Below are 15,931 nucleotides of genomic sequence, written 5' to 3'. Positions count from 1 at the left end.
TTTGTGTACTACAGAGTAATCTGGCTTGCATATGTCTGTAGCAGCCGATCAGAGAAGAAGAAAATATGAAGCCAGGGGTGTCATCCTTTGTTCCCATTGAGATAACACTAATGGACCACTCAGGTAGTGGGCATGTGTGTAGTTCCCCGCCAGGTGGGTGATATGTACTGAACCAGGGTGTTAGTACTTTCTGTTCTGCAGCATGTCCTTTACCATTTGAGAGGAGTACTTTTCCAGTAGGAAAAAAGGGCAGGATGTCATTAAACATGGTGGTTCAAAATCATCCTCATGTCTGGCTGCTAAAATACCAAACACCTGCTTGGAAATGGAATGCATCCTTTAGCACTAGCAGACACCAGTCCTCCAAAGTCAGAGGGTTCAACCTTACCAGCTGCTCAAACCAGTCTGCCCTGTTGGGGCTTTTCTCTTCCTTACCCCAGGAGCTTTACTGACAGCTTTCCAAAGAGTGGGAGAAAACGTCTTTTACAGAAAGTACTTTGGTGAATTTGTGTCTAGTCTGAGTTCGCTTAGAGCATAGATACCGGTGTGTTTATGGTTGAGTTCACTGTGGTACAAAGCCTGCTATTGTCTCCTGTGTGAAACTCATTAATGCACAGAAAATCCAAACTTGAGATTGGCTTTTATGTAGTAAAAAACCCCAAAACAGTACAGGAATATAAAAAGAAACTATCCAGTGCAAACATCTTTATACAGTGGAAATTGATACAGTGTTCCTTCAAATAGCTTTATAAAACAGGCTTAAAAATAGTGATTACAGGTAATACTATCTGGATGATGCTTACCAAAGTACTTACTGAACTAAATAATTTTATAACTAACTTTACCTGTTGATAGCCAATACCTTAGTTACTCATGAAAACCTTAAACTGTAAGTATTATTAGTTAGCATTCTTTATAATATACTAACATGTGGAACCTCAATAGCATACACTGTAGACTGGATTAAACAAAACAGAAGAGAATGAACACATTAAAAATAAAATCAAGGTTGTCATCCCCATATGTATATCTTTTATAAAGGATGTGATCCAAAGCTGATTTGACTGATGGGCAGAATTCTACTTAGTCTTCTTTTAATTCATATTTGAAAATTTGAGTGATTGCATTATTGATGATAATGCATTAGTGTCCAGTTAATAATTGTATGGGACAACTTTTTACAGTGGTGAGGACTAATGTGAGACCATATTATTGTGCATTGCTATTTTCTGCCAAGAAAGGATTTTGGTGGAAGGGACTGTAAATTAGAGATGACATGAAAAAGTGAAAATCCAATTTGTGAGGTTCCACTATACTGGTTTAGGAAAAAAAAAAAAATTTAGTGTTATTTGGTTAGCTACCAAATTTAAATAATCAAATCAACTAAGCTAATATATACAGCTCCAGCACAGATTCTTCAGAATTGAGTATCTGTGTGGTAGGGCTCTGTTCCTGTTGAAGGCAATGGGAATCTGCATTGCCAGAAGCCAGAGACAAACCATTGTCCTAAGAGACCTGATTTTCACAAAATGTATTTGGCTGGGTAACTTCCTGCACAGGAAGTTTCATTCTGTTCATTCTGTGGATCTTCATCAGGTGAGAAACTAAACACACACTTACCAGGGACATAGTAGTTGCAGCTCCAAAACCTTACTTATATTTGCATTCTTTTATGCAGACAAATGTGTGGGTGTGTAGTATTCTGGTTTGGAAGTCTACAATATTTTCCTAGATGGAAAATACCCGTTTTACAGTACCTGCTTAGAAAAAAATCAAAACAGTTTCACAGTAATGAGGCCCTTCATTTGTTTGTCCCTGAAAAAATACAATTGCTTTAATGACGTTGAGTAAAAAACCTATTCAACCTCTTTAGAAATCCAGAGAGACCTCTGTTGCCATCTAGAGAGATTTACAGTATTGGAATCTTAACATTCCCCTGATCTCCATATTTCCTGCCCTGCAGGACATGTTCCATTGAGTAACACTGAGATCCTATTTACAGAAAGAAAAACCAATTTTGCTGCTAGCTAGAGCAAATTCTAGCATGCCCAGAAAGATGCCTGAAATCATCATCAGGCTGGTAAAAATGACAGATGAAACCAGATTGTGCATCTAAAAATCCCGTCTAATTTTGTCTTTAGTAACTCATATATGTAGTAGAAGACTGTAAAGCAAGAATAATTAATAGATTGGAAAGAAGGAAAAATCATGCCTCTTTTTGAAAGTGATGGAATAATTTCTAATGTTAAGTGATAGACCATATGTTCCTCCTCTCCTCTGCTGGGTAAGCATAAGCGTGGAATATCAATAAAGATGTTACAAGAGGGCCAGGCAAACCAGCCAGCTGCAGATACAGGAGGTTATTCAAAACATTGGTTCCCAATGTCACCGAACCTCTCTGTTCCAGCGGATGGTGACCCTGAATGCATGTTGATGAAAACAGTACAGGAGGAAAGGAGGAATGAAGGAGAAACTGGGGACAAAACCAGTTTTTAAGGAAGTGTCTATCTGGACAGGGAGAGGAGTTGTATCCTAGAAGACTCGAGCAGGTCCTCGAGCAGCAATTTTGGGGAAAGAACTGAATGCTAACAAGGATAGCAGTGCTGGGGGAAGTCAATATATGTGATCTGTGTGTTTCTTTTTAACCCTACTGCTGTCAGGTTTTTTTTAATGTCTGTTTGAAATCCTAGTACGGCTTGAGTGAAGAGCTGTGAGTTCTTCTGTGGCCATTTGCAGGCTCTTGGTGTCTATATGTAGTGGGTGGGAGAAAATTCATGGCTAATTTGAACTTAATACACAAAATCTTCATTTGGTTCTGAACCATACAGCTCAGCTAACATTTTAAACCTGGGTCCCCAGTCATTTAGAAAGTCGTAATCAATATCTGAGTCTGAGGAGCCTGATTCCAGGGAACTGAGAGATTCTGCAATGGACTCGGCACCTTCGTAGCCATAAATGTGAAGTGTGTCATATGGCAGCAAATCCCTGTCATTGTCGGCTTCATCCTTCTTAACCTCAATCATCATTTCCATTTCTCCAGCACCAGAAGTTATATTTCCAGGAGGCTTTTGGACTTGTGCATATGCAGAGGGAACAGCTTCTGGCTTTATACCATTCTTGCGGACAGAGTTGAGTACAGATACATCATAGCTGGTGGTATCCATTTCACCACCACCTTCTTCATCGTAAGTGACAAGCTGCTCATGAATCTCTGCCACGTTCCTCCCAAGACCACTCAAATCCTTCTTGTGTCTCTTTCTTAGAAGAATTAGCAATATGATCACTGCAAATAAAATGTAGATGAGCAGGTGTAAATAGAGAAGTACGAAAGACAAGTTACATGTAAGATATGTAACACAGTCTGAAGTGTTTTTCTCCTGAGTGATTTTATTTAACACATATTTACTTAAAAATAGTTTAAAATACTGTTTAACTGTAGGATTTATATCTTCTCAAAGCAGTTCAGTCTGTACAGGAATTGTACAACTGACTCTTGAGCTGGAATCACAAGTGCAAATGCAGAGTGTCACAAGGTCTTTGAACTACTTCAACTACTGCCTTGAATTGGTAAATCTTTTAATGCCAGGCATCAAATGCCACTTATGTGGTAATTGCAAAGGAGGCCTCTCCTCAAGAAAGAAAAAAATTTGCCCCTTCTCTGATGGATTCCAAATACAGCAAATAGGTACTGGTCTGCTGATTTGTTACAGATTTATTTATGTATATATGTTCACCGTACTGTTTAAAGGGTTTCCAGACTAGTTCAGCCTTTGGAAACAGGAATCCTATTGTTACTGCCTCAGCACAAATTTCCTGTTTTATAGCTGCATGTGAGCCTAGTAACAGTAAATCAAGTATATTATGCATGTGTCCAATAACCTTTCCAGTGACTCAGTCTTTCCAATAGAATGAATGGCTTTGTAGCTGAAACTCTGCTAACAGGCCAAATAGAAAGAGTAAGTGAGATGAATCAAATAGTTACAGTATTTCTGCCTTTGTGGCCATTTTATAGCCACAAAGCTTTTGTAGATCTCAGTTAAGAAAAAACAAAACAAAATAATCCCCACATTTTAAGTCAGAGAACATTACAAAAGTCAGATACTTACCAATGATTGTGAAGATACAGATGAAAATTGCCACCAGTGCTTGTATACTAACTCCAACTTGTTTAGCTCTCTCCTCACAAAAAGTGAAGTTGCCTTTTTCATTACACTTGCAGACACTGATGACAAGTGTATTCGTGCTGCTGAGCTCAGGATCACCGTTGTCTGAGATGATGACAGGCAGGTAGTGGATTTTGGCAAGTTCACGATTAAACTGTCCATATTTGACAGTGATATTAGCTGTGTTATCTGGAAGAAGTAACGACATCTAATTAAGTGATAATCTCTACCAGATTTTCCTTATAGATTATCAGTCAGTTGGTACATCTTCCCCTTAGACAGAGCCAGCCTTTAGGGAACCTCGTGAAACTTGGGTGGCAACAAAAAATGTTTTTTTTTTTTTTTTTTCAGTAAGTTAAGCCTTTAAAAATAAATTGTTACTTAGCTCAGCTAGACCAATCATAGGTCATTGATACAGCTTTTCTCCCCTGTGTCCTAGTTTCTCACTTTGGCTAGCTGAGAAAATGCATTCCAGGGATACGCTACCGTAGTTCTCAACCAAGGAGAAGTTGCTATCTTCTGTGGCCAGGGAGTATTTGAAGAAACCTCTAGGTGATATTTCATCCTTGTCAGTTGCTGAAATCCTGATGATTACCTACAAAGATGGAAGAGGTCATAATTTTCAGTATACATAGCCTCCAGTTATAAAAGCGCTTACAGCATTTAAGTTAGAGCTGGGTTGTGTATCCTGTGTAACCCTTCAGTAAAGGGCAGGACAAAGATATCTTGTGATGCACCTCTTCAGGTTCTTTCATGGAAAGTAATTTCCTTTTAGGTCTTCAAAAAGACCACTCTTGCCCCTTCATTCACAGGTGGGAAACAAAAGAGGAAATCTTGTGTAATTAAAGCATAAAAAAAGTCTTATGCTCAGAGACATATGGCTTATTGAAATACCTAAGATGGCTGTCTTCTGAAGTGTTCAACTTACTTAGAAGTATGACTTGCATTCATTGAATGTCATTGAGACCGCCACTCCTGAATGACATGCTTGTTTTTGAAAACCTAACCTGGGGTAGATTAGATGTATAAAATATAAAAAAAATGTGTATAATTATGTCCCAAAAGTATTTTAAAAATTAAATTAAAGGTGAAATAATACCTTATGTGTTCTAACAGATTCCATCAGAGAGTCCAGTCTGTGATGAAGTCTCTTAATTAAACAAACATTACATGTATGGGCTAAGTACTTGTGTCTGAGGCCAAACATCTAAACCCACAAATACTAAAACTATTTCTGCATGCAGATATGTGCACTCTGATGAATAGTACAATAATGTTATATGCAGCAATATTTCTCTTAGTATTTTGAAATGGTTTCATTCTCACTGTCACGTATGAACATTTGTGTAATAAAACTGAATTGCTAATTTTTGCTCTGCAAGGCTTGGCTGTACTTCATGGTTCAGTTGCCAAAACCAGGAGATGCATGTACATACTTAAAAGCCTGGAGGGAGAGGAACTGTGAAGCCCATGTGCATAAACAGATAAAAGTCAATATTCCAACAGTGTAAAGTCTTGAAGAGAGATTTCTGACCACTGACGTTTTGGAAATGATCAGGTGCTTGGGTATGAAAACTGAGACTAACTTTTATTAAAAGACATCTTTTGATTGAGCTTGCAAGTCAATAATTCAAGTTTAAGGGAAAAACTCTCCCTGTCTCACCTTTCCTGGTGCAGCATTTTCACATACTCTGGGTTCTTCAGGATAAACAAGTTCTGGAGCATTATCATTTTCATCAGTAACTACTACGTGAACTTGGGCATGTGATTCTCTGTCAGAAAGACGGCCTGAAATGACAACAACAGTAGTACAGGTCTCCGAGATGTCTGGAATCCCAGTGCTGTCTAGCCCCACCTTTCCACTGTTTGTGTCCACCTCTATGCCTCCTACATGACCAATATGGAGAGTTTCTAGCTCCATTATGAATTTAAACTTTTCCTTTGACAGATTCAGGTATTTTCCTAAAAACTCGCATATTGGGCTAAATCGTCAAGGATCTATGAAGAAGAAAATAACAGTTGCTTGTGGCTTGCTGATTCTTCACACTGCATGGCTATGGGATCCAGCATTGTTCTCTGGCACTAAGGCAACAGGCACAGAACCGGCCATGTCTATGTTATTAAATATCTTTCACCCTCCGGACAAGGCGGGCCTCCCCCAAACTGACTTGAGACTGGCCCCTGGACCTGCCCTGCTTCCTGAACCCAAGCAAAGCTATGTGGGGATGCATGTGCCATGATGCTCCCTGGGCGGGAGTGTGGGAGGGGGATTTTGTAACTGTGGAAGTAGATGAAGCTGGCTGGGACGTTTCTGCTCTAACCACAGGCTTATCCCTGTTTCCCAAGCTGCTTCCTCTCCTCATGCCCTTTTTATTCCTTGTAACAAACAGAATACATTTTCATAATAGCTAATGGCCAAATCTTAAAACTGTATTTGACCTATTGGTAGGTACTCATTTGATTTGGAAGATTATTGTGCAACCCTTGCAAGCATCCCTTTCATTTGTAGCTTAGTGAAAACAGGCTGTCAGGTTGCGGCTTTTCTTTTTGATAAGCTACAGTCCTGCTATAAAATCAGTACACTGATTTCTTTCAAATAGGGAAGTGGATAGCACTTACCATCTTCAAGGATTTCCTGAGCTGCTACAGTGATGTTGTATGAGGAACTGAATTCTCTGTCCAGGGGCTTGGGAAGTTGAATAATTCCACTATCAGATACCCTAATATAGTCTCCATTAGGACTAGCTTTTCGTCGAATAAATCTGTTTTTTGTTTAAAAAGAGATATGTCAATGCAAAAGTGACAATACTGTGTTTCATTTCAGTTCTTCATAGTGGAAGGTCAGAGAATTCTTGTGTGACAAATTATGTTAATATCTTGACCAGGTGGTCTCAGAATATTTCCCTAAAATTATGCAAGTTGTGAGAGTGAAATATATCCATCGGTGAAGTTTCCAGATTATTTTATTTTGCTGTTTCAGAAGTCTATTTTCAAAGCACATGCTTGAGAGACTTATTACAATTAAAAAAATGTAACAATCAATTATAACCATGTAAAGATATCCAGGGTTATGCATTTTCCCTTAAATGTGCAAATGTTTGATCAGTAAGTTTATGTGGTAATTACATGGGTAAATGTAATTTATGTTCATATTTGTTGGTTACCATATATATCCATGGCTGCAGTGCTGGAAAAATCAAAGTGGATTTTTTTTTTTTTTTTTTTTTTTTTGGCATGCAGATTCTGAAAAATGTGCTAAAGTCTCAGTTCTTGTCAAATTCTTGGAATCATTAACGAATTCTCCACTTTAAAATAGAATTACTAAAGCTGATGTTGCATTACCTGATTTTCCGTTTAGCTGCATCAGGGTCATGTGCCCAAACTGAACCAAGTGTTCTTATTTCTGGATCATTTTCCCTTACTTTAAATTCATATGGTAGTTCAGTGAAAACAGGAGGCTCATCAACATCAGTGACTTCAATGGTGACTGTTGAAATGCTCCTAGAGCCACTGGATTTAAAATAGCGAAGATCAACTGCGGGATCTGTTGCTTCAATGTCAAACCTGTATTCTGCTACTTTTTCAAAGTCCAGGGGCTAGAAAAAAGACAAACAGATATTCTTCCTTTGACAATGTCTAGGTAAACTTTGCATTGGCTATCTATGCAAATTTAAGCTCTCTGCTCTAGTTCATGTTTGGAAGTATTACCAAATTGCATAGCTAGGCTCTTGGGAGAGCATTTCCAAACTCTCTCAGAGTGGCTTAATCAACTTCTGTTTTTGAACTGATTCATCCAGTATTCTAAGTTCAGAAAGTATTTCATGGTTTAAATTATTTTCTTTTTATAATTCTGTAGCTACCAAAATTATTTAGCTCCTTTTCCTCAAAGGTTGGGGACCAGATTCTCCTCCTCTTGGCCTTTCTGTTCTGCAGTCATTCATGGCAGGCTTCATAGCTGCACTGACTGATAGCTGGGGCATTTAGTGACGAATGACATCCACTTCCTTGTTTTTCCCATTGACTGAGTTGATAAAAGGAATCACATAATGGAAGGAAGGCCAGGAGCTAGGGCAGAAAGAAATGCCCAAGCTATTGCTCATTTCAAAGTTTGGGTCCCTTTGCACTATTGCCTGATACTATAAAAGCACTGTGAAATACACAGTAGTTAACTGTGGTGACTCCTGGTTTTCTCTTTGAGTAGGCATTGCAAATGGAAGTGATAGTGCTTATCTAGCGGTTTGAATTTTATCTCACGTGGCTGCATATTTCAAATTATGACATGTCCGTGGCCAAAAGCAAGTTACAAAACAGTGGCGTTTTAAAAGATGAGCTGATTCCAAATCACCCAGCATGTGTATGTGTGGGGTCTCTTATTGTTCCTCCTCTGGGCAGAAGTTGCAAGCAATGCATTCCTCAGGTCCTGGAAAGACCAGGGGAAGGGCTGCATTTGGTGAAGGAAAGCTGCTTACATCTAGCGTGACCACAGCTGAAAACTTTACTGTCAGTCTTGGAATACTCGGTACTTTTTTTTCCTTAAAGTTTTCTCTTCTTCTTACTGACATTTCTAGTCTTAACAGTTACAGAGACACATTTGGAAGTGAAAAACACATTCCTGTCAATCTGAGGATTACAGGAGGTGATTTATAGTCCTCCCTCCTTTTTTTTTTTTACTGTAAGTCAATGAAATCAATGAACTCTTGGCTTGGCAGTGCTCTGCATAACACAGGAATGTCCCTTGGTACAAATCAAGTAGGTCTGAGAATTAAAAAACAAAGACCAAACTACAATAAAGGCTTTGGAGAGTCTGGGCCCTCTTGAAGAGTTATAAGGAATTAGTGGGGAAGCTCTGAAAACACCCTGAGGAAAGTAAGGGAGCTGTGGCTTAGATTGGAGCAAGTGCCAAACTGTAAAGAGCACTTTCAGAGGAGTGGTCAAGTGGACTGGTTCGCATTTTCTTCTTTGGTTTCACCTGGGCTGCAGAAGGGAGAGATTCTTTGACTTGGTCAGTTCGTTCAACTCTTAAAATCACTGACTCTCTGAAGCATCCAAATATCTGGAAGTTTGAGAGGACCCCAAAGTATGTAACTTGAATATCTGACATAGTCCACATTGCACTCTGCAGTAATTATAGATTTTCCTGGCACTGGCAGTTGCAATGGGCTAGAAAATCACCAGCTTTTCTTCTCACAGAGCCTACAGAACAGGGTTTTCAGGATGAACATATGTCATGCTTACTGCCACACATTTCCATTTTTTCCTGCCACTAGTCCCAAACTGACTCAAACACTCTTGTTACACATGGAAAACCAAAATAATCATCTTTATCTTTGTTACTAGAAGTACCTTCTTTGGCCTAATGATTCCTTCATTTGTGAATGGATTTGCTACAATTTCAAAGGTGTCCCTGTAATCTCCTCTGACAAAACTGTATTTCGTATTTCTATGTTGTGGTTCATCAACATCTTCTACTTTGACTCTGCCAACTTCTCCTCCTACTGAAATGTTTTCAGGAACTTTAAAGTGAAACGATGCTGTTAAAAAAAAAAAACAACCAAAAAAAAAAGATGTAAAGAACGTGTACATGGAAGTTAGAACTTAGTTAAAAAATGTTCTTAGTTTATAGAAAAATATGTCATTGAGAATTCAGCATTATATCTCTACAGACAGCATTTTGATGTATTTTTAATAAGAATATAATTAATTCTCAAAATTGTCAAGATCTTGTACAAAGTGATGAAATTAATACTGATTTTTATTTTCTCCTCTAGTTGTGTGTCACCCAGGAAACGTAGCTAGGGCTGAAATACAGAAGACCTGAATATGTAAGATTCTTTTGTCCACTTTTAAGAAAAGTTGAATTGTAATGATCTCTGATATAAATTCGTTATAGTTATGTCAATTCTTGGTTTCCAAATAATACAACGCTTGCTTTATACTTACGGTGTTTGAATACTGGGAAGTTGTCATTGATATCGGTTAAAGTGATAATGACTGTAGCTGTGCTGGAATCCCCAGAAGACCCTGGACCATCTTTTGCTTTAACAATAATTTCATATGTTGATTGACTCTCTCTGTCTAAATCAGCCCTCATTGTAGAAATCACACCTTTGAAAAAATAACATTGAATATGATTAGATTTTGCAGCGTGTCCAACATCTCTTAATTTTGACAGCAAATTTTTGTCTTATGCCACACGTTGAGCTTTAAGTAGGATTTTACAGTGATATTTTTCTAAGGCTAGAAAAGTTAGAAATCTTTCTACATGACAGAATATTTGGGAGATTTTGTACAATACATTCCTTTAAAATTATCTTTGCTGCTTAAAAGCAGTCTAATGACGTCTAAACTTGGTCATTACAGCATCTAGAGAGTTTGTCTGAACACCTCTTCGTCTGAGATATTTGCTAGTATGGTTACAAGAGATACTGACCTTATTTTTAAAAATGGGCAAAATTTAAACAAGAAAGTTTAGGAAAGCAAAGGGTTGAGTTATAGATTATTGAATGCCGCTTCAGATTTTATGCATTCTGTTTCCCTGTTTGGTCCAAGGAATGGTATCTATGCTAAATTGAAAACATGACCTTATATTAGCTCCTAGTCAGTCTCTTCAGCAGTGGGGAAAAAAAATATGACCTTTTATCTTCTCATTTAGTTCATGGCACCTGATATCCTGACTTTATTAATTTTCAGATGCAGACAGTGGCATTGTGTGAGTGGGAATGAAAAATATTTCTAAGTTATGGTTAAAATTATATTTTAAAATTATTATCCCCCTTTTCCAGAATAAAAAAGGCTTAAAACTGCATTTTCTTCAAGGTGTAAGGTAAGGACAAGTGTAAGTACATTTGCGTATCTGACCTACCAGAGTCATCAACTGTGAAGTATTCGTCTCCTTGAATGACTTGATAGGTAACTGTGGCATGACCTGTAACTGTTGGGTCATCAGCATCTACAGCTGTCACCTTGGTGACTGAGGTTCCTAGAAAAGGGTTTTCGAACAGCATATTTAGTATAAATTCTGCTTTTTAACCAGAAACATCAAGGGAAATGGGTGATAGAAGAACATACCTACTGGTGACATTTCTGGGACAGATCCGTTGAATACTTTTTGTACAAACACAGGGACATTGTCATTAATATCATAAACTTTGATAATGAATTTAGATGGAGGTTCAAGTGACTGGTTGTTTCTTCTGTCAATAATGAGAGCTGTCAGCTCATACTCTGCTTTCTTTTCTCTGTCTAGCCTCCCAAATGCATATACATCGCCACTGGTTTCTTCCACTTTAAAAATGGTGTTGGCATATTCACCTTCAATAATATATTTAGCATTGTTGTTCCTTACGCTTGATGTGATCTAGAAGGAAAGTATAATTCAAAGAGAGAAAAGTGGGCTTTGGCATCGGGATGCAACGCAGTTTCTACCAGAAGATACACGCAATCAGGACTTCCCCAGGCTCGGTTTGAAACCAGAACAGCCATCAAGACTTTTGATGTCAGCTGGACTATTACTGAACAAACAGCACCACAGCAGCTACAACCATGCAGTGTTACAGGATGAAACTTGCATCCAGATTGAAACTTGCTTGCTTATATATGAAGAAGCTTTTTTTTTTTCCGAGATCATATCTCTTATTTCCTAAATATATGAATTGTTCATGCAGTTAACACATACAAATCATTGCCCTCATTATGACTGAAATAACACATGCCACCATGTTCCGTTTGAGCTATTCTTGTTTGCAAGTAACCTGAACTTAGCAGAGATTTTGCTTGGATTTCACAGAATTACAGAATAAAATCTATATTCACAGCTACTGACATTATTCAGCATTAGTCGCTATTACTTAGCATTTAGCAGAATTCCTGCCATAGCTGGCAGCTTTCTTGTGTTTAGTCACATGCAATTTTTTTATAGTCAGTCTTTAGGCTCATGCTATGACAGTAAGATTAAATTTCCATCCCATAGATTTTAAAATTTAAGAGTATATGCAACGTAAAAGGGATGGGGTTAAAGGAATGAACATTAATAAATTTTAAAATGTAATTTAATCCAATCCCAAATGGTTTTGCACATTATTTAATCTGCAGATAATCTGATGATTCTTCCCTTTCTATACCTTCACCCATGTAAGGACACAGATAGAAGGTTTAAACCACAATTTTCCACCCACTATATCAGCATTCTTATTTCAGCAAGCTATTTATCAATAATTGCTGGGTTTGACCAAGAATTTCTAGTCTTTTGTTACTGATGTTATCAGAAATTGCAGCTGTTTGGTATTCAGGATTTGATTTATCCTGTAGTTGTCATTTACTGTTTAACATTCTTTTATTTCTGTTTTCTACTTTGAAACGTGTCATTAAAATTTTCTTCCCACATTCCACATAATTATGCTTCTGGCTGCTGGGGCTGCTGAAGAGCAGTTTACAACTCCGGAGATGTAACATGAGAAGTAACCTCACCCGTGTCTCACAGTATAGTCTGTGCCTTCTTTCTCAATTTTTATTTACTTATTCAGTGTAAAAGGTATAGACTTCCAAGATTGCCTTTTCTAAAACTGAGGATGAACATACAAAGGAAAGCATCCAAGGTCATGAAAGATAAAATCAAAATGTATCAGCATATTCCTGCAGCTGTCACTCAGTTCTGCCACGCTGCTGCTGTGGCCTTTTTTAAAGGGTTTATCAAATGTTCAATCCTGCAAATGCAATGCAGTGAGCAGAGCCATTGCAGAAGTAATCAGAAGCATTCCACTGTTGAAAGACCACAGAGCACAGTACAAAGTGAATTACTCTTATTTAGGACAGCTCCAGGAATAGAAGCGTTCTCCTCAATCTGCTACTGAATTGGTCTGAAATGAAACAGAGATACCCTGTGTTAGCTGAGAGTACCCTATGGCCTCTTTTCTCTCTCTCTCGTACTTTCTGCCAGTGAGCAGCACTGATCCAGAAAGGTCTGTTTCACTTTGCAGAGACAGCCTTGACAGATGCTGATTGTTGTACATGGGAGGAAAATGTACAACTGCATTTATCTGAAAAGTGTCAAAGTAGTTCAATTTGAAAGACTAGATTGTAAGAACTTTGTCCGAGTGATATGCAGTTAATCATTGGATTTTATGAGCGCTGCCCTGAAGAAAATGAGTTTGCAAGCAGGTCAATGCTCATTATTATTTTTAAAAAATATTTTCTTTTACCTTGTGAAACAATTTTTTTGATTGTGTAACAGTATTCCTAAACATAGCACTTGTGTTTTGTATCCAAGCTGAGAGATGTAAACTGTATGGTTTTTAATGCATATGTTTTTATTAGCTGGTCTCCTAGGTTTTTGAAGGAATCTTGAACTGCTAGAAAAATAATGGCATACATCAGCAGCCAGACTTCCTTCCTAACTGTGCACCTGCATGCAATGCAATTGTTTCTGCACTGTGAAGGCTCCATACATGCCGTTCCCTAAAATTTATTTGTATTCTTCAAAAGAATTAGAATCCCTTTGACATTATTCTTGATTTACTCTGTGTCCACATTCTTAAGATTTTAACATGTTCTATGTTGGTGTTAAGTCCCATTTCTATTTCCTTTTTTTCTCTTCTATTCTGCCTAGACTGTAAACAAGTAATACTTTTCAAGATACTAATTTGCTGTCTGCATTTCTAATTATTCATTGCTAACAGACTGCTATTTACCTTGCCAACATGATGTGGTAATGGTGTATCAATCTCTTCTTTGATATGCATTTGGTTCCATATCCAGTCTCTCTTCAGTCGTTTATGACTGGCATTGTTTGAAGAAAAGTTTTGGTCTGTTTTCTGACTTTCTTTGTCAGCAAATACCAGAGCCAAGAGCAATGAGAAAAATAGAATAATGTAGTTCATCTTCTTCTGTAGCCTAGAAAGTAATATAAAATATGAAAACTGTAAAAATAACAATAGTCAGATTAATCAGAGCACACATAGAAGTGCAAATGGACTTTCCTTCTATAGGAAAGTTTGATTACTGTCTGTATTTCTTTTCATCTGCCTTAGCATCAAAATTCGAAATATCAGGCATCCTCCTTCCATGAAACAGTTTTAACTAGATGACAACTGTAAAAAACAACAAAAATATTTTAATTAAATAAAAAATGTGCAAGTTTGGAAAGCTAGCATAAAAGCCAGCATCCACTCGAGCTACCATAGTTAATCTGAAGAGAAGATAAAGTAGCGAAGATCACCCGTTGTGCATTACGGAAAGCATAGCCTAGCTGCAGAGCGTAGCAGAGCATAGCTTGTAGGGAGACCGGCCATGGGAAGCAACACTACGGCTGAGCGAGATCAAAGTTTATGTTAACTCAAGTTGAAATGAAATGTTCCAGCTTGACAAACCCAAATGCAATGTTTTGACTTGCCCTGACACAAAATATGCTGTAGTCAATATCTTCATATGGAAAATATTGATTTAGAATAAAATCTGGTTTTTGGTGGAAAAAATTGGTTCATGTGAAATTTTCAATCAATTCCAAGTACAATGTAGCAAATTACCTTGCTCAGAGAGCTCATTTATTGATTCAGTTGTCTTTTGAAACATTTGAAGACATGTATAAAGTTCCTTTATCCCCTATTCTCAGCGTTTACCATCTAAAAAATGATAATTTGTGAAATTATTCTCAGGTGAAACCATGTTTTTGCATCGCATGTTAATATTAGCAAACTTTAGGCCTGACTTTCATATCAGATTGAGAAGGTATTTTAATGTGGTAAAGCTGATTAATTTTCTTATTAAATTTCCCTTTCCCAATATAAAGGACTATCAGGGAACTTTAACACTCAAATAATCAGACTTTAAATTACACATAAATGACTTTCCATTAGCTTTTAGGAGCTGTCAGTGTGCACATCAAAAATAAAACCATTAATTGTGATAGAGAAGTTGACATCACACAGGGTGCTAGATGCAAGATGAAATTAATATTTTTGGCAGGAAGGTACTAAGACGTTTTCAAAATTACTCTTTGGTAACTAGGCAATCAATGTTATCCTGTGGTGCAGCATCATTGTCAGTGAAAAGATTTTATTTACCATCAAAGTTTGCTTTCCTGTACTTTTCTCTCTTCTACATTCTTGTACATAAGCTGAGAAACATTCCTTCTTCTCTGTGATTGTGTAGGAAATGACCAAATAAAGTGGCTTTGAAGTTGCTTTTTAATAGCTAAGCTATGTTTTATACAGTTTTATGGATTCATATAAAACTTTTTGATTTAGCTAGTTTTTTGTATTCTATGCACTTACTTTGGCTCTGAATATTTTTTAGAAAAATGAGTAAGATTTAGTTGTTTTGCATGGTTTTACTTGTGTACAAGAACATTCTACAACTGGAAACTGGAAGGCATTGATATGATTCTGTTGTGATCTCATAAGTCTGTCTTTTGTTCATAAAACTACAAAACATGATAACCAAAGGAAACCTATTGATTAGTGTCAAAGAGTACAGGCTGTAGTTTTGGAAGAAACAGACTGTAGTGTTTAAAAAGTAATTTTTTCTTGTTGCTTTGGTGCAGGGGAGTACTGTACTGCTGTAGTGAAGAGATTGCTTGGGAAAACTGAGGACACTACTGCCCACTTCAGTTGCTGTTCATTTCACTGGAAGTGATAACATTTACAAATGCAGAAAGCATTTTTAACTTAAATAGTCAAATCTCCACTAAAGCATACTGGTCTCAGTGTAATTCTACTTTGTAAAGAGAAATTTTATGTCTTCTCCGTACTATTTTCCTAATATTTGCCTCTCTG

At 37.3% G+C, this 15,931-nt stretch overlaps 1 protein-coding gene across 4 annotated transcripts in view; it reads right to left on the bottom strand.

The window, feature by feature from the left end:
* Positions 1 to 621: 621 nt before the first annotated feature.
* The window catches only part of CDH5 (cadherin 5), a 29,807-nt gene continuing 14,497 nt past the window's right edge, over positions 622 to 15,931 (bottom strand). For all 4 annotated transcript variants that reach the window (XM_075765659.1, XM_075765658.1, XM_075765657.1 and 1 more), the window contains 11 exons: positions 13,850 to 14,051; positions 11,232 to 11,520; positions 11,026 to 11,142; positions 10,104 to 10,268; positions 9,507 to 9,694; positions 7,506 to 7,759; positions 6,783 to 6,925; positions 5,827 to 5,951; positions 4,650 to 4,758; positions 4,107 to 4,352; positions 622 to 3,283 (listed from right to left, as the gene is read on the bottom strand). In XM_075765659.1, the coding sequence (XP_075621774.1) occupies positions 2,790 to 3,283; positions 4,107 to 4,352; positions 4,650 to 4,758; positions 5,827 to 5,951; positions 6,783 to 6,925; positions 7,506 to 7,759; positions 9,507 to 9,694; positions 10,104 to 10,268; positions 11,026 to 11,142; positions 11,232 to 11,520; positions 13,850 to 14,038 (2,319 nt within the window). In that variant the 5' untranslated portion in view covers positions 14,039 to 14,051 and the 3' untranslated portion in view covers positions 622 to 2,789. The remainder of the gene's footprint in view (positions 3,284 to 4,106; positions 4,353 to 4,649; positions 4,759 to 5,826; positions 5,952 to 6,782; positions 6,926 to 7,505; positions 7,760 to 9,506; positions 9,695 to 10,103; positions 10,269 to 11,025; positions 11,143 to 11,231; positions 11,521 to 13,849; positions 14,052 to 15,931) is intronic.

Source organism: Balearica regulorum, chromosome 13 (genome assembly GCF_011004875.1).
Source record: "Balearica regulorum gibbericeps isolate bBalReg1 chromosome 13, bBalReg1.pri, whole genome shotgun sequence".
NCBI lineage: Eukaryota > Metazoa > Chordata > Aves > Gruiformes > Gruidae > Balearica > Balearica regulorum.
The sequence above is the reverse complement of the archived record's forward strand: the minus strand, read 5'-3'. Positions and strand labels throughout refer to the sequence as shown.